General features: G+C 35.9%; 1 protein-coding gene across 2 annotated transcripts in view; it reads left to right on the top strand.

The window, feature by feature from the left end:
* DSP (desmoplakin) overlaps positions 1-13759 on the top strand; it is a 49636-nt gene extending 35877 nt beyond the window's left edge. The window contains exons 17-25 of one of the 2 annotated variants that reach the window (XM_031946880.1): positions 1100-1266; positions 2003-2141; positions 2562-2755; positions 3390-3552; positions 3842-3925; positions 4329-4436; positions 5049-5147; positions 6377-8671; positions 9742-13759. In XM_031946880.1, coding sequence (XP_031802740.1) covers positions 1100-1266; positions 2003-2141; positions 2562-2755; positions 3390-3552; positions 3842-3925; positions 4329-4436; positions 5049-5147; positions 6377-8671; positions 9742-12963 — 6471 coding nt within the window. In that variant the 3' untranslated portion in view covers positions 12964-13759. The remainder of the gene's footprint in view (positions 1-1099; positions 1267-2002; positions 2142-2561; positions 2756-3389; positions 3553-3841; positions 3926-4328; positions 4437-5048; positions 5148-6376; positions 8672-9741) is intronic. The other variant, XM_031946881.1, reaches the window with a different exon arrangement.
* Positions 13760-18712: the final 4953 nt, after the last annotated feature.

Below are 18712 nucleotides of genomic sequence, written 5' to 3'. Positions count from 1 at the left end.
TTCTGACATAATCTATGACAAAGTTGACATGTTTTCCTTTCCAAAAAATGCACACAACTGTCATCTAAATTAGAAGTAGCATTCTTTTGCCATCTTCTAATAAAGATGAAAAATTGTGACTTCTTAACAATCAGGATGCTTTTGTCCAATGTTATTCTTGTTTCTGAATTTACTTAATATGAGAAATTTTAACCCACCTCTCAGTATTTTCACACTGCTGCATTTCTATAAATAATTTGTTTTTGCTGACTAAAATGTACTGTTTAGAAATGCCTTCACTATCTGACTGTACTGTAAATGGCAGTTCAACTGTTTAGAATTCTGCTTTGCATTTTTGATCAAAATAATACTAGGTGTCTTTAAGTTTTAGTAGTAAACTTTGGGAAAGTCTATCATCTTACAAAAGAACTTTACATGCATCATTTCATTTAATCTTACTAGCCTTGTGAAGTAGAAAACTACAGGTATTGTCTCCATTTTACAAATAGGGAAATTGAAGCTCAGAAAGTGTGACTCACTTGCCTATGATCAGATAACAATTAAGTGCATCAGAGGCAGGATTCAGATCAGGTTTTGCTGACTCTCATTCTAGCATCTTTAGCATGCATATGTCACAGATCTTTGCTATGTCCAGATCAGCTATCAAAGTAACAATCATTTTAACAGCCATTATGGTAACTGCTAAATCCATAGTGCCTGAATATGTCTTAGTGTTGTGTATAACTTTATGATACTCATCCAAATCCTTTTATTCCAACTCTGCAGGGCACACTTCACAAATGAGAGAATTCAGGTAGGGAGAATAAGTGACTTGTGGTTGGTCACAAAGCTAGTAAGAGTTGAGATTAGAACCAAAATCTTTCAACTCAACTCAAAACTCTTAGAGTTAGACAGCATTCTAACAATATAACCAAAATTACCTATAAGTTGATACATTTATAAGCTACTTTTTAGAATTTTTTAGATTAAAAAAGCCAACTTTTTTTCTAATATTGAGTAAATAATCTTTAGTGAACTTTCTTTGAAGTAAAGATAAGTCAAAAACAGATATATAGACACTTGAGATGTGTTGACATAGGCATTTTTTTTTTTTTGACAGGGTGTCCAGAATGATTCACAAGCAATTGCTGAAGTCCTCAACCAGCTCAAAGATATGTTAGCTAACTTCAGAGGCTCTGAAAAATACTGTTATTTGCAGAATGAGATATTTGGGCTATTCCAGAAACTGGAAAACATTAATGGTGTCACAGATGGCTACTTAAATAGGTAAAGAACATTAAATCTATTAACTTAATAGTCTGAGATGTCTTCCTTTTCAGAAATATTCTTTAACTGTTCTAACTAAATTCTTACTTCCTATGTACAGTTATTCTTTTCCTTTTGTTCTTTAATAAAGATTTCCTTAACATATCTTGGGATCTTCAGATCATATTTTCAACTTTTTAATTTTAAGTTTCTAATGTGTCTTAGAAGATACCCTTTGAGCTTATGCTTTAAGGAATAGGCCTTGTAATTTTCCCTGTGAATGTGATGTATTGGGTTGAATCATTATAGAGGATGTGTTTTGTGTGTGTGTGTGTGTGTGTGTGTATATATGTATATATGTGTGTGTGTGTGTGTGTATGTGTATAGGTGTATATATGTGTGTGTGTATGTGTATGTGTATATGTGTATATATATATATGTGTGTGTGTGTATGCGTGTATAAAATATATGTGAAACATATTTTATAAATTGTGTAAAATTGGATTTTTTAAAATTACATTTAAAATGTAAAATGTAAAAAAAAAATACATTTCTAATTTATACCTGGGGATCAATGGAGTAAAATGGAAAGAGCCCTAAAGTTAGAATTGGAAATACTTAGGTTTAGGTTATGATTTCCCATTTGCTAGTTGGATGACCTTCAACAAGGCACATTGCCAAGCCTTTAGAATTAAGGATTTTTGTGAATTTTAAGTGAGAATTAATGTAAGTGAAAGTGCTTTGTAAATTATTACAGTTTATACTCAGTGAGAGGACTACTGCAGGCTATTCTTCAGACAGAAGACATGCTGAAAGTATATGAATCTCGACTCACTGAAGAAGAAACTGTTTGCCTAGACCTTGATAAAGTGGAGGCTTACCGCTGTGGACTGAAGGTATTTTGTTTCACTTTATGGAAAATGATAGAGGCCAGTTTTTAAAAATTTTATAAACATGTATACATAAATTTACCTGCGTGTGTGTATGTATGTACATACATATATGTGCTTATAAATGTGTATGGATGCACACACATAGAGAAAAAAAAGAGGTAGCTTCTCTAGATTTCCATGTTTTTTCAGGATCATTAGATTCATTTGACCATATATCTGCCAACTCATTATCAGTAGTTATCCTTAGTCAGTAAAAATTAAGGGACTGAATTATTTGTACTATTGAATTATTGGCATAATTACGAAATATTTAGAAAGACAGTTTTTAAAAATTGCACCATTTTGATTTTGTTATCAGTGTTCAACATCATGGAGTTAAAGGAAGAAGCTCACTAATACTCACTATTACTGTTTTTTTTCCAGAAAATAAAAAGTGATTTGAACCTGAAGAAGTCATTGTTGGCTACTATGAAAACTGAGCTACAGAAAGCTCTGCAGATCCACTCACAGACTTCCCAGCAATATCCACTTTATGATTTGGACCTTGGGAAGTTCAATGACAAAGTCAACCAACTGTCAGACCGTTGGCAAAGGATAGACAAACAGATAGACTTCAGGTTGGTTGAGCTTCCTTATGAGACCTTTTCCTTTGTTGGGTTGTTACTAAAATATTATCACTTTGAAAGTAATGGATTTTTAAAAACATGATTCTGCTTTGTGGGTGAAATGGTTCAGTAGATGCTGAAAATATTTAAGTCATTTATTAATTCCATTTTGTGGTCAGTGCTTCTTGAAGTGATTAAAAGGGAAACTACTACAAACTAAGATATGTCTAGTCTGAAAAAATCCATGAATGCTGGGATCATATGCTGCTTAAGTTTTGTATCCTTCCTATTGCTTATCATAGTGCTTGGTACATAATAGTTGGTTAATAACTGTTTTTTGAATGTAATGGAATTGAATGTCACACTCTAGCCTGAAAGGGCCTGGGCCTTATTCTCCCTCTTATCTAAATTGATCTTATACTTGGAAAAATATAGTCACTGAGCTAGCATTTAGCATGCTCTTGTAGTCTTTCTAAGTTCTTAGTATGACTGTTTGAATGTAGTAGAAAACTTGTATAGTCTTTCCCAAAAAGCCTGTATAAATGAAATCTAATGCTAATTATTTTACTCAAAAGTTCTTGAAATTACAACTTCAGAGCCTTTTAATGAGGAATTTTAATAATTTTATTATTTCTTTCATGATCAGATTATGGGATTTAGAAAAACAAATTAAGCAGTTGAGAAATTACCGGGATAATTATCAAGCATTCTGCAAGTGGATCTATGATGCCAAACGTCGTCAGGATTCTTTGGAGTCCATGAAGTTTGGAGATTCCAGTACAGTTATGAAATTTTTGAATGAACAAAAGGTACAAGCTATTTTGGTGTAATAGTTTTAATCAGTCATCTACACTGGCTCAACATAGTTATTATCTGTGTTTGAAATATTAAATTTTTAGTATTTTCAACATAATTAAGGGATCTTCAGGGCATCAGTTAAAATAATTGTATCTGCTATGAAAAACAATGCTTCATATACATATTGCAATTCTGAAAAAGACTTACTAGTAAGAATGAGCTTATTAGTGATTAGGAAATCTAGAAGATGATGACATCTGTTTCAAAATCGCCTCTTAAACATTTAATTTTCTCATGTAGAATTTACACAGTGAAATATCTGGTAAACGAGACAAATCAGAAGAAGTACAGAAGATTGCAGAACTCTGTTCAAATTCCATTAAGGTAGAGTATTTCTTTATGACTATATCAGTATTTCATTAATAATATTACACCTGCTATATTTACCTATGCGTTTAACATAAAAGCTTCTTACCATAGTGATTGTGGTTTTTTTTCTTTATAGGGGAGAGAAAATGACAAATATTTATTAATAGATTTGAATGCACCTTAATTGTTAATTTCCTTGGCAATAATTCAGTTTTATTTTGTACATTTTAGGATGGATATATACCACTTTTGATTAATCTATGTCATAGCACATATTTATATGCTTAGGACTTCATACAGCCTCTGTTTTGCATTTATTCCTAGGGATATAAATTGTTAAGGAAATTTAGACCCAAATTACTTTTCAGAGGTCCATTAGGAATTTATTTTTCTTAATCTCTCTTTTTCCCCCCACCAGGATTATGAACTTCAGCTTGCATCATACACTTCAGGACTGGAAACTCTGCTCAACATACCTATAAAGAGAACTATGGTTCAGTCACCTTCAGGGGTCATCCTGCAAGAGGTCCATAATAAAATTTGTTACATTAAATTTGGGGAAGGGGATATAAACAAAGCAGTTTAGCTTTGTTGCTTTTGACAATCCTTGACTCTTCTAATGTGAGCCCCCCCCCCCTTTTTTTTTAGAAAATATTTAAACTCAGTTTGAATTCATTTGAAAAAATGTATATAAATTGTGATGGTCAAAAAGATGGTTGAAAAGGGAGATTAAAATAAATGATAATTGAATTGAATCTCTCTTTGAGAAAATTGTTAAGAACATACATTTGCATCGGATAGTGGAGGGACTAAATGCTTTGGCAGATTTGGTGATCTCCTCTTGGAATAATATTTTTAAGTGCATAAGATAAAATACCTAGGATTAGAAAAGAAAATAATTATATTAAAATATAGTTAATGGTTTAGTAGAAACTGCATAAAGATACAGGATTGCATTATATGACTTATAAAGATTTCCTGACACCTCTTTATTTTGCTACAACTCTGGACTTTTGCACTACTATGCTTACTTTTCTGAAACCTAAAATATATTATTATTTCAAAAGACATACTGGTAAAACTTTTAGAAATCTTTGGAAGATGATTTTTTTTTGCTTATTTTTTTTCCTCTCCTAAGGCTGCAGAAATCCATGCTCGGTACATAGAACTACTTACAAGATCTGGAGACTATTACAGATTCCTAAGTGAAATGTTGAAAAGTTTAGATGACCTGAAGGTAATTTGTTTGGGTGATTTTTTTTTTTAACATAAATAACAAAACACAGTAGAACTTTGCTGTCATTCCCCCCTTTATTACATGTTGGACATGGCATGAATAAAGTCTTAGATCCTTATTAAATATAATCATATATGTATAAAGTTTGATGAAATTCATTTGACCTGTTAGGCAGATGGTAATCTTGTATTCTAAGACCATGGTAATGAAGGGCACTCCATTTCTTATTATCAACCAAAATCTTGATTACCTTAAAATACTATTAAAAAACCCTTAACATTTATTGATCTCTTTCTTTTAAATTTGTCAGAATGTACTAGACTGATAAAATTCTTCATATTGAGAATATAAGTATAGTTTTGTTATTGCTTAGTATTTCTGTCTGCAGTGGTAAAAGAAGTTTCTCTCGCCATTCCTTCCTTTCCCCCCCCCCCCCACCCAAGAAGCTCCCTTTCACAATAAATTTACAGGTTTGCAACTGAATAGCTTTGAAAGTTACATGTTGAGTTTGTTATATGCTTAAAAGGAAGAGGAAGTATTAACTAAGGGGTATGTGTGGTCTCATGTGTATTCTATATTGGAGATGCTCATTTATTTGTGAGCTCCCCGAGGTCAGACACTGTTCTTTTGCCTCTTTTTCTATTCCCAGTGCCTGGCATATAATAGGTACTTAAGTTTGTCTGCTAAGTTCAAGATTTAAAAAGGATAAATTCACTACCTCCCCCAAATAAATAAACAAAGTTTGCTCATCTAAAGTGGGACCAATAGTAATAAACATTTTTATACCTAAGAATAAAAACCAAAGGCACATTTTTAAAATATATTCCTTATTTTACAATTGAGCTTTAAAAAAAAGATGAATAATTAGAATTCAAAATAAGAAAAATCTTCACAATATTGTACATAGCTGTTTTCTGTCTACTTTATGCATAATTGTGATTTTGTTGGTATAAGGAGCTCCTAGTGAGATACTTCTTATCCAAAGCAGAACAGCTACTTTTCAGTAATTTACATCTGAGAGAGTAACTGTCAGGAGGCCATAAGAAATTAATTGATTTGCCAAGATCCCACACTAGAGATGGGACTTGAATCTGGTCTTCTTGACTCTGAGGACAGCTCCTTAACTGCTCTAATATGATATGTGTATGCACACATTTATGTATTGTGTATTTAAGTCCAGTGTTAGAAGCGCAATTACTTTAACATATTTTGTGCTTTCAATCCAACAGTTGAAAAACACCAAAATAGAAGTTTTGGAAGAAGAACTTCGTCTTGCCAGAGATGCCAATTCTGAAAACTGTAATAAGAACAAATTCTTGGATCAGAACTTGCAGAAGTATCAGGCAGAGTGCTCCCAATTCAGGGCAAAACTTGTGAGCTTGGAGGAGCTAAAGAGACAAGCTGAGTTGGATGGAAAATCAGCCAAACAAAACCTAGATAAGTGCTATGGGCAAATAAAAGAGCTCAATGAGAAGATCACAAGACTTACCTATGAAATTGAAGATGAAAAGAGGAAAAGAAAGTCTGTGGAGGACAGATTTGACCAACAGAAGAATGACTATGACCAACTGCAGAAAGCAAGGCAATGTGAAAAGGAAAATCTTGGGTGGCAAAGATTAGAATCTGAAAAAGCCATCAAGGAGAAGGAGTACGAGATAGAAAGGTTGAGGGTTCTTCTTCAAGAGGAGGGCGCCCGGAAGAGGGAATATGAAAATGAGCTGGCAAAGGTAAGAAACCACTATAATGAGGAGATGAGTAATTTAAGAAACAAGTATGAGACAGAAATTAATATTACGAAGACCACAATCAAGGAGATCTCTATGCAAAAGGAAGATGATACCAAAGGTCTCAGAAACCAGATTGATCGACTTTCAAGAGAAAACCGAGATCTGAAAGATGAAATTGTCAGGCTGAATGACAGCATCTTGCAGACCACAGAGCAGCGAAGGAGAGCTGAAGAAAATGCTATTCAGCAAAAAGCTTGTGGGTCTGAGATTATGCAAAAAAAGCAGCAGCTCGAGATCGAACTTAAACAGGTCATTCAGCAGCGCTCAGAGGACAATGCCAGGCACAAGCAGTCCCTCGAGGAGGCTGCAAAGACTATTCAGGATAAAAATAAAGAGATAGAAAGACTCAAAAGTGAGTATCAGGAGGAGGCTAAGCGCCGCTGGGACTATGAAAATGAGCTAGGAAAGGTAAGAAACAATTATGATGAGGAAATTATTAGCTTAAAGAATCAGTTTGAAACAGAAATAAACATCACCAAGACTACACTCCACCAGCTTACCAAACAAAAAGAAGAAGACACTAGTGGCTATCGAACTCAGATAGATAATCTAACCAGAGAAAACAGGAGTTTGTCAGAAGAGATTAAGAGACTGAAGAATACTTTAGCTCAGACCACAGAGAATCTTAGGAGAGTAGAAGAAAATATCCAGCAGCAGAAAGTGACTGGTACTGAGATCTCTCAGAAGAAACAGCAGCTGGAATTTGAGCTAAAACAGGTCACTCAGATGCGCTCAGAAGAGAGCATAAGATACAAGCAGTCACTTGATGATGCTGCCAAAACCATTCAGGATAAAAACAAAGAACTTGAAAGACTCAAACAGTTGATAGAAATTGAAACAAATCAAAGAAAGTGTTTGGAGGATGAAAATGCAAAATTACAAAGAACACAGTATGATCTGCAGAAAGCAAATAGTAACGCTACAGAAACAATAAGCAAACTGAAGATTCACGAACAGGAACTGACACGTCTGAAAATTGACTATGAAAGAATTTCTCAAGAGAGAACAATAAAGGACCAAGATATTTCAAGGTTCCAAAGTTCTCTAAAAGACCTCCAATTCCAAAAACAGAAAGTTGAAGATGAATTGAACAGGTTGAAGAAAACCGCTTCTGATGAGTGTTCTAAGAGGAAAAAGCTAGAAGATGAACTGGAGTCCATGAGGAGATCCTTAAAAGAACAAGCAATCAAAATCACCAACCTCACACAGCAGCTAGAGCAAACATCCATTAGCAAGAAGAGAAGTGAGGATGAACTCAGACAGCAAAGAGATGTATTAGATGGACATGTGAGAGAGAAGCAGAGAACTCAAGAGGAGTTGAGAAAACTGGCATCAGAGGTTGAAGCCCTGAGGAGGCAGTTGGTCCAGGAACAAGAAAATGTGAAACAGGCTCACTTGAGAAATGAGCACTTCCAGAAGGCAATTGAAGACAAGAGCAGGAGTCTTAATGAAAGTAAGATAGAAATAGAGAGACTCCAGTGTCTCACAGAGAACCTGACTAAAGAACATCTGATGCTAGAGGAAGAGTTACGGAACCTGAGACTGGAATATGATGAGCTACGAAGAGGAAGGAGTGAAGCTGATAGCGATAAAAATGCTGCCATCTCTGACCTAAGAAACCAACTACAAATCAGCAACAACAGAACCTTGGAACTACAGGGGCTGATTAATGATTTACAGAGAGAAAGGGAAAATTTGAGACAGGAAATTGAAAAATTCCAAAAGCAGGCTATAGAGGTATTCACAAATATTTGATCGTGGCTTTACTTTTTCTCAATTCACTTAAATAGTCTTCTAACCTTAATTAGTTTTTTTGCTATCCCAACTAACTCTAATTATCTTTATCTGCTGTGTATCCCACTAAAGCATGACCATGAATCATAATCCAGAAAACTGCTTGATAAGAACTTTTGATACTGTTTGTCCTTATGCCCTGCCCCTAGCCAAAATTTAATATGTATATAACCTGCATGTAACTCATTGGAGTCCTCAAGAGCAGGTGGAATATTTGGGATATTTTCCTATGAAGGCAGGACTGCATCTGTCTTGCTTTGGATACTAGACAATAACTTAATTTGAATATATACTTTATATGTGTAAATACACATATATTTATAGAGATCTTTAACATGTATCTGTGTGACTTCAGATTTGCTTGAATTAAAATTATCCACTCACCAAAGCTGTTTTCTATGCAGGCTTTTTTCATCCTTTTTCTCTTCTTTAGTGATTACTCTCTTTTCCTTTCACCACTCTCTTGCATGGTGCTTTTTTTGCATGTCAATTTAGTGTTCCTGGGTTTGTTTTTTGTTTTGATCTCTTTTAACACCTAATTTTTAAAAAATTGATTTCTTTAACTTCTAATATGTTTGACTTCTATAGACAATATTTGTGTGGGAATAGAACTGTGTCGGTTTCAGTAGAAATATTTACCTACCCATGTATATAGCAATATGCAAATACAAAGTATTTACCTTCCTATATCAAATATTTTAGTGTAAACATAATACACATGATCACCTTTAAAAAGATCAAAATTCCTTTAAATTCACATAAGAGATCAAGGTAAGATAGTTAGGGTTGCAACGTCTCCATTTCCTTTGAGGAGATGAGTGGTGAGTATGAAGAAATAGATGTTGGGTGGCAATGGAATAGATTTTAAAGAAAGCAAATTTGTAGAATGACAAACTGTAAACTGAAGACACAGATTGGAAGAGAAAGGGTATGCATGTTAGCATCAGAGAGGTTTAATTATGACAAATAAAATCAATACTGTTATTTCATTTATTTTTATTTTTAAATTTTAGGCATCCAATAGGATTCATGAATCCAAGACTCAATGCACTCAAGTTGTGCAAGAAAGAGAGAGCCTGCTGGTAAAAATCAAAGTCCTGGAACAAGACAAAGCAAGGCTGCAAAGGTTAGAAGATGAGCTGAATCGTGCAAAAGCCACACTGGAGTCAGAGATGAGGGTGAAACAGCGACTTGAGTGTGAGAAACAACAAATTCAGAATGACTTAAATCAGTGGAAAAGTCAGTATTCCCGCAAGGAAGAGACTATTAGGAAGATTGAATCTGAAAGAGAAAAGAGTGAGAGAGAGAAGAATAGCTTAAGGAGTGAAATTGAAAGACTGCAAGCAGAGATCAAGAGAATTGAGGACAGGTGCAGACGAAAGCTGGAGGACTCCACCAGGGAAACGCAATCGCAGATGGAATCAGAACGTTGTAGAATGCAGAGAGAGATTGATAAACTCAAACAGCGTCCATATGGATCTCATAGGGAGACTCAGACTGAAGAGGAGTGGTCCATTGATCCCTCAAAACTGATGTTTGATGGGCTGAGGAAAAAGGTGACTGCAATGCAACTCTATGAATGTCAGCTGATAGACAAAACTACTTTGGACAAACTGTTGAGGGGGAAAAAGTCAGTAGAAGAAGTTGCTTCTGAAATCCAACCTTTCCTTCGTGGAGCAGGTGCTATTGCTGGAGCTTCTGCTTCTCCTAAAGAAAAGTATTCTTTGGTGGAGGCCAAGAGGAAGAAATTTATTACTCCAGAATCTACAGTAATGCTCCTGGAGGCCCAGGCAGCTACAGGAGGTGTGATCGACCCCCATAGAAATGAGAAGCTGACTGTTGACAGTGCCATTGCCCGGGATCTCATTGATTTTGATGATCGGCAGCAGATCTATACTGCAGAAAAGGCTGTCACTGGCTTTGATGATCCATTTTCAGGCAAGACAGTATGTGTTTCTGAAGCCATCAAGAAAAATCTGATTGACAGAGAAACAGGAATGCGCCTATTAGAAGCTCAGATTGCTTCAGGGGGCATCGTGGACCCTGTTAACAGTGTCTTTTTGCCAAAAGATCTCGCTTTGTCCCGTGGGCTGATTGACCGAGACTTATATAGGTCCCTTAATGATCCCCGAGACAGTCAGAAGAACTTTGTGGACCCCATCAACAAAAAGAAGGTCAGTTACATGCAGCTGAGAGAAAGGTGCAGAATTGAACCACACACTGGCTTGCTTTTACTGTTAGTACAGAAGAGGAGCATGTCATTCCAAGGAATCAGGCAACCTGTCACAGTCACTGAACTGGTGGATTCTGGAATTTTGCGGCCATCCACTGTGAATGAACTTGAATCAGGTCAGATTTCCTATGATGAGGTTGGGGAGAGAATTAAGGATTTCCTCCAGGGATCCAGCTGTATAGCAGGCATCTACAATGAGACCACAAAGCAAAAGCTTGGCATTTATGAGGCCATGAAAATTGGTTTGGTTAGACCTGGTACTGCCCTTGAACTTCTAGAAGCTCAAGCAGCCACTGGTTTTATTGTGGATCCTGTCAGCAACCTGAGGTTACCAGTGGAAGAAGCCTACAAACGTGGATTAGTGGGCATTGAATTCAAAGAGAAACTCCTGTCAGCTGAACGAGCTGTTACTGGGTATAAGGATCCAGAAACAGGAAACATCATCTCCTTGTTCCAAGCCATGAACAAAGAGCTTATTGAGAAGGGTCATGGAATTCGCTTATTGGAGGCTCAGATTGCAACAGGTGGAATCATTGATCCAAAAGAGAGCCATCGCTTACCGGTTGACATGGCCTACAAGAGAGGTTATTTTAATGAAGAGTTAAGTGAAATCTTATCAGACCCCAGTGATGACACAAAGGGATTTTTTGATCCAAACACAGAAGAAAATCTCACCTACTTGCAACTAAAAGAGAGATGCATGAAGGATGAGGAAACAGGACTTTGTCTTTTGCCCTTAAAAGAAAAGAAGAAACCAATACAGACATCACAAAAGAATACGCTCAGGAAACGGAGAGTGGTCATAGTAGACCCAGAAACCAACAAGGAAATGTCTGTTCAAGAGGCATACAAGAAGTGTCTTATTGATTATGACACTTTTGTAGAACTCAGTGAGCAAGAGTGTGAGTGGGAAGAAATAACCATCACTGGATCAGATGGGTCCACCAGGGTGGTCCTAGTTGACCGGAAAACAGGCAGTCAGTATGATATTCAAGATGCTATTGACAAAGGCCTTGTTGACAGAAAATTCTTTGAGCAATACCGCTCCGGCAGCCTCAGCCTCACTCAGTTTGCTGATATGATTTCTTTAAGAAATGGTAGTAGCAATATTAGTGGTGGTAGTAGTAATGGAGATGATGTTTTCAGTAGCTCTCGACATGAATCTGTAAGCAAGACCTCCAGCATTTCCACCATCAGAAATTTAACCATCCGGAGCAGCTCTTGGTCTGACCCCTTAGAGGAGACAAGCCCCATTGCAGCCATCTTTGACACAGAAAACTTGGAGAAAATTTCAATTACAGAAGGTATAGAGAGAGGGATTGTAGACAGCATCACAGGTCAGAGGCTGCTGGAAGCTCAAGCTTGTACAGGAGGCATCATCAATCCCACCACAGGTCAGAAGCTTTCACTTCAAGATGCAGTCTCCCAGGGCCTCATTGACCAAGATATGGCGACCAGGCTGAAGCCAGCACAGAAAGCATTTATTGGCTTTGAAGGTGTGAAGGGGAAGAAGAAGATGTCAGCAGCAGAAGCGGTTAAGGAGAAATGGTTACCCTATGAGGCGGGTCAGCGCTTCCTGGAATTCCAGTATCTCACTGGAGGCCTTGTTGATCCAGAAGTTCATGGAAGGATAAGTTCTGAAGAGGCTATCAGAAAAGGGTTCATTGATGGTCGAGCAGCTCAGAAGCTTCATGACACTAACAACTACGCCAAGATCTTGACCTGCCCCAAAACCAAACTGAAAATATCCTACAAAGATGCTATGAATCGTTCCATGGTGGAAGATATCACTGGGTTACGTCTGCTGGAGGCAGCTTCAGTTTCATCCAAGGGTTTGCCAAGCCCATATAATGTATCTTCTGCTCCAGGGTCCCGTTCAGGGTCTCGATCTGGATCTCGCTCTGGCTCACGTAGTGGATCTAGGAGAGGAAGCTTTGATGCATCTGGGAATTCATCATACTCTTATTCCTACACATTTAGCAGTAGCTCCATTGGGCATTAGTCAGCTGGCAGTAGTTGTTAGGTCTTGTCTTTATATGAATCTACACTTTTATTAAATAAAAAGTTAAAGAAAAAGAAAGAAAACATATTTGTAGTGGAGATAATATAGTTTGCTTTTAGGGTGATGGGCTACTAGCAATTGAAGTAATGTTTAAAATCAGATAGTGAAGCCATTTCTGGCTACTTATCTTCTCAGCTCATCTCAAATGAACATGATTTGCTTTGGGTATACTCTGTGTAGTAGTAGTAATCATTTGTAAGAATATCACAAATTATGTATTTAGAGTTATTTTTTTCTTTTGTTTCCCATTTAAATTTTTGAGTAATTTTTCTGAAAAAGGTTTTGTTGTTGCATATACCTTATGCTGTTACTCATTTTAGAAATTAAAAAAATTAAACTGATAAGATTTTTCAAATCACAGTATATTCTGTTACCTAAATTTTTTCAATTTATTGTGTAACGGCTCCCAATTTGAATATAGATTCACAACTACAAAATAAACAAGTTAACAAAAAATAAAGTAGCCCAAACACTGTGGAATGCATTTTGCATTTTAGTTCTTCAGTATGGGCTCTGATCTAAAATGAAATACTTGGAGTTTTTGTCATATGTATTCGAATGTTCTTTAATGTATGTTTGCTATTTCTGTAACTCAGCAGAATGTGCATGATTGTCAGTAGCCTTTCCTTTTTATTAATTCACCTGAAGTCTGTTAATCTTGACTTTCTCTTTGTAATCTTAAAAAGGGGTCTGCAGCAAGGTTGCTATTCTGGCAATAAACTTTTAAACTTTTAAAGTGTTTTGCGTTTTCATTTAAAAACTAATTGTAAACCTAAAGAAAATTAGAAGTAGCTTTTGATCACTTTAAATATATCTAAAAGTGGGCCATAAAAAATAATGAGATATTTCTATTCTTATATTTTCTTAGAAAGTTGACTGAGTGTTTTTTTTAGAGGATAATGTTTTATAAAAGAAAGATGTATTTATTAAGCTCCCACTTTGTGCCAGGCATTGCACTTAAGTGCTTTGTGATTCATTTGATGCTCATAACAACCCTATGAGGAAAGTGCCACATTTTCCCCATTTTACAGTTAAGGAAACTGAGGGAGACAGGTTAATGACTTATTCAGAGACTCTGCATGAGTAAGGAAGGCATGAGTTAATATCAAGAATTAACCAACAAACATTTATTGATTACTATGATTAAGGAATTGAATTAGGCACTGGGAATATAAAAGCAAAAATGAAATCCCTTGCCCTGAAGGAGATTATATTCTATCAGAGGAGACAGTACAAATAAGTACATACAAAATTCATACAAAGCAGGTACCAGACATCCATGAATAGGATGGTTCTAGCAGCTGAAGGAAAATATTCTAGGTAAAATGGGTCAAGCTGAATTTGTTTAATGAATAAGTCTTGAATAATAACTCCAAGTGTTTGGACTGTTTTAGGTCTCTTTAATTTACATTTCCTACTTAGAGTATGCATTAGTTTTTACTGATACTGGCTGGCAGGAAAAAAATTAAAACCTGCTTCTCTCCCACATCCCAAGATTCTGAAGAGGCTTGACACCAATATGAATCTGACTTCTGGGCAAGCAATCATTTTAAAAATTTTTAAATTTTCAAAACATATGCATGGATAATTTTTCAACATTAGCCCTTGCAAAACCTTGTGCTTCAATCCCTCCCCCCCCCAAGAAAGTAATCCAATATATATTAAACATGGTAAAAAATATGTTAAATCCAATATATGCATACATATTTATACAGCTATCTTGCTGCACACAAAAAATCAAAAAGAAAAAAGTGAGAAAGAAAAAAGCAAAAAACAAAAAGAGTGAAAATGGTATGTTGTGATCCACATTCAGTTCCCACAGTCCTCTCTGGGTGTAGATGGCTCTCTTCATCACAAGATCATTGGAACTGGCCTGAATCATTTCATTGTTGAAAACAACCACATCTATCAAAATTGGTCATCTTATAATTTTGTTGCTGTGTACAGTGATTTCCTCGTTCTGCTCATTTCACTTAGCATTAGTTCTTGTAAGTCTGTCCAGGATTCTCTGAAATCATCCTGCTGATTATTTCTTGTAGAACACTAATATTCCATAACATTCATATACCATAGCTTATTCATTCTCCAACTAATGGGCATCCACTTAGTTTCCAGTTTCTTGCCACTACAAAATGGGCTGCCACTAACATTTTTGCACATGTGGGTCCCTTTCCCTTCTTTTAGATATCTTTGGGATATAAGCCAGTAGAAACTGCTGGATCAATGGGTATGCACATTTTTATGGCTCTTTGGGCATAGTTCCAAATTGCTCTCCAGAATAGTTGGAACAAACAATCATTTTTTATCTGTATTATAATTATGTGTTCTTAGCATTATAAATTTTGAGTTGTAAGGATGTTGACAGGTCATCTAGTGCAATGGTGTCCAGATGAAACTGTACATAAGGATCTTTGCAGGCTCATGTAACTTGGAAAATCATATTATCTGTTGTATCTAGTTTTATTAGATAGTCTATCTAGGTTTTACTTAGTTAACTATTTTTCAATTACATTTTAATCTGTTTGGGCAGCACTTAAGAAGAGTTCAGTCTCCCTATTTGATACCTCTGAATAGCGTCTAGTCTAACCTTCCATTTTATGAATGAGGAAGCTGAAACCCAGAAAGGAACAATGTTTTACCCAGTCTCAAACACAAGTAGTGGCCTGGGATGCGAACCAAGAACCTCTGACTCCAGATCTCTGTTTTTTTTTTTTTTTTTAAATTGAATCCTTTCTATCAGTTTTATTAAAACTTGAAAATAAGCATTCTTTCTATTTTATTTTATTAATAGCTTTTTATTTTCAAATATATACATTCATCCTTGCAAAACCTTGTGTTCCAATTTTTTCTCTTTCCTTTCCTCCCATTCCCCTCTCCTAGGCTACACGTAATCCAATATATATTAAATATGTACAATTCTTCTACACTTATTTCCATAATTATGCTACACAAGAAAAATCATCAGAAAGGAAAAAAAAAAAGCAAGCAAACCACAACAAAAATGGTGAAAATACTATGCTGTGATTCACACTCAGTCCCCAGAAGCCCCTCTCTGGATACAGAGGCCTCTCTTCATCACAAGCCTATTGGAGTTGGCCTGAATTACCTCATTATTGAAAAGAGCCACGTCCATCAGAGTTGATCATCATATAATCTTGTTGCTGTGTACAATGTCTCCTGGTTCTACTCAGTATCAATTCATGGAAATCTCTCCATGCTGCTAATCGTTTCTTATAGAACAATCATATTCCATTACATTCATATACCATAACTTATTCAGCCATTCACCAACTGATGGACATACTCAGTTCCCAGTTCCTTGACACCACAAAATGAGCTGCTTCAAAAATTTTTGCACATATGGGTCCTTTTCCCTTTTATATGATCTCTTTGGGATATAGGCCAAGTAGAGACATTGCTGATCAAAGGGTATGTCATCTGAGTGCCCTCTGATTATAGTGCCAAATGGCTCTCAAGAATTGTTGGATCAATTTACAACTCCACCAACAATGTATTATGTCACAGTTTTCCCACATCTCTCCCAACATTTATCATTATTTTTTCCTGTCATCTTAGCCAGTCAGTCTGAGAGGTTTTGTAATGGCACCTTAGAATTGTCTTAATTTACATTTCTCTAATCAATTGTGATTTAGAGCATTTTTTCACAAGGTATTCATTGTCTTTAACTTTTTTTTGTATCCCCAGAACATCGCACCTACCAGTTGCAGAACTTAAACTTTTGGAAAATTAAATTTACACTATAGAATGATTAAAGCCATTCAATCCTTTACTGAAATAGAAGTTTTGATGATAGATTCTTTGAAGTATGGAATTCAAGGAGACCTCAAGGGGATTATGTAGGCAAATATCTTGTGTCCAGGTATATAGATTACTATGTGATCTATTTTCCTTAACTTTACCCAGCCCAAATCTTGACTCTGGAGAGGAGATGGTGAAACACAATTTCTTGCCTTTCTAGAGATAGGAGTACTTCCAAAAGTACTCTCTATTTTTCAGGGTATTTGGGTATTTTCATGCAAATGCAACTAGAAATGAGGGATGCTATGGACATCTTATAAATAAATGAATTATTCATAGGCGTTATTAGAAAAAAGATAATATTTTAAAAGTGGCAGCTGACTAGCAAAGTAGATAAAGCATTGAAAATGAAGTAAAAAAAAGACTTATTTTCTTGAGTTCAATTTTGGCCTCTAGCTGTGTAACCCTGCACAAGTCGCTTAATCCTGTTTTCCTTAGTTTCCTCCTCTATAAAGTGAGCTGGAGAAAAATAGCAAACCAGTCCAAGAAAACCCCAAATGAAGTCATGAAGAGTCAGACATGACTGAAAAGAAAACAACAAAATCTTTTAAAAGAAAGTTGTTCATCTTAGAGAAATTTATTTAATAAAATATGTTGTGTTCTCTTCTTTTTTTAAAAAATGATGGTTCTCTGTGGGAGCAGGTTTCTTGGAGAGGTTTTCCGGAGGCAGACTTAGTTTTGGTTCCAAGTAATAATCACTTCAAATACAGCCAGGAGTTAAAATCCAATCTTTTATTGTCTCTTCCAAAATAGCCGGTTAGTTTTCTTAGAGGCCTATCTCCTTCCTTGGTTCCAAGAGCTCTTGCAGCTTGTCTGCCAGCTTCAGCCTCCAGCTCTCTCTGAATCTTGGTTCTACTCCTCTGAATCCTCAACTGCCGTCTCTAGCTTGTCAGTCTCCTGAACTGACTGACTGACTGACTGACTGAAGCTCTAAGAGCTTCTTATATATGATCTCTTAAAGGTGTGAACCCAAAGGTTGACTCCTCCTCTGAGAGAGTGGGATTGTGGATTTCTGACTTGTGAATCTCCCCAACTTGTGAACTCCAATGTGTGAGCTAATGTGTGAACTCTCAAAGGTGTGAGATCTAATCTGTGAATTCTCCCAAAGGTATAAATCCTAAGCACACAAGCATTGTTTCCATCCACTCTCATGAGTTAACACCTTGTTTCAAGTCCTGGCCCATAACAAAAATATATAAAATAAATTTAGCTTTTATCCAAGAGTATGTTCACTTAGCATGGAAACATATGATGTTAAGACCCCTGTTGTGTTATAAAAAATAAGACTATCATTTCCCTTTTATATGCCATTGGAAAGATCAAAAGAATAAGTTATTAGGAACAGTTTTTAAAAGACATTTCCTCCAAGGCATATTCCTATTAAGGATACACTCTTTTCCCCCTTATTGTAGAATTTCTTCATCCTTTGTTGCATTATTAGTATAAAATGTGAATACTTTCCCCAGAATATGTAGAAGAGAACAATTTGTTCAATTTGGAGGAGTTAGAGCTTGATCAGGCATCAAAGACCAAGGCTGCCACTGCACTTTGATGACTCAGGAAGGCTGATGACTTTACAAAATTCTACCTCACATAAATCCAATTCATGGACAAGTCAAGACTGTTATCATTGATCAAACTAGAACAATAAGGCCAAACAACAAGAAGTATAAAATGCGTGTTGGAAACTGATGGGAAAGAAAGATTTTTCTGATTTTGCAGGGAAACTCTACAGGTCAGAACCTCTTTCCAAGTAGAATTCTGGCATGTAGTCCAACTATATTTCTAGGCAGAGTTGGAAAGTCTCCTGAAGGATAGCATTAGATAAGTAAACTTCTTGAAAACAGTGTGAAAAACCAAATCACCAGCA

Source organism: Sarcophilus harrisii, chromosome 1 (genome assembly GCF_902635505.1).
Source record: "Sarcophilus harrisii chromosome 1, mSarHar1.11, whole genome shotgun sequence".
Classification (NCBI taxonomy): Eukaryota; Metazoa; Chordata; class Mammalia; order Dasyuromorphia; family Dasyuridae; genus Sarcophilus; species Sarcophilus harrisii.
Note: the sequence above shows the minus strand (reverse complement) of the source record. Positions and strands in the feature narration are given on the sequence as shown.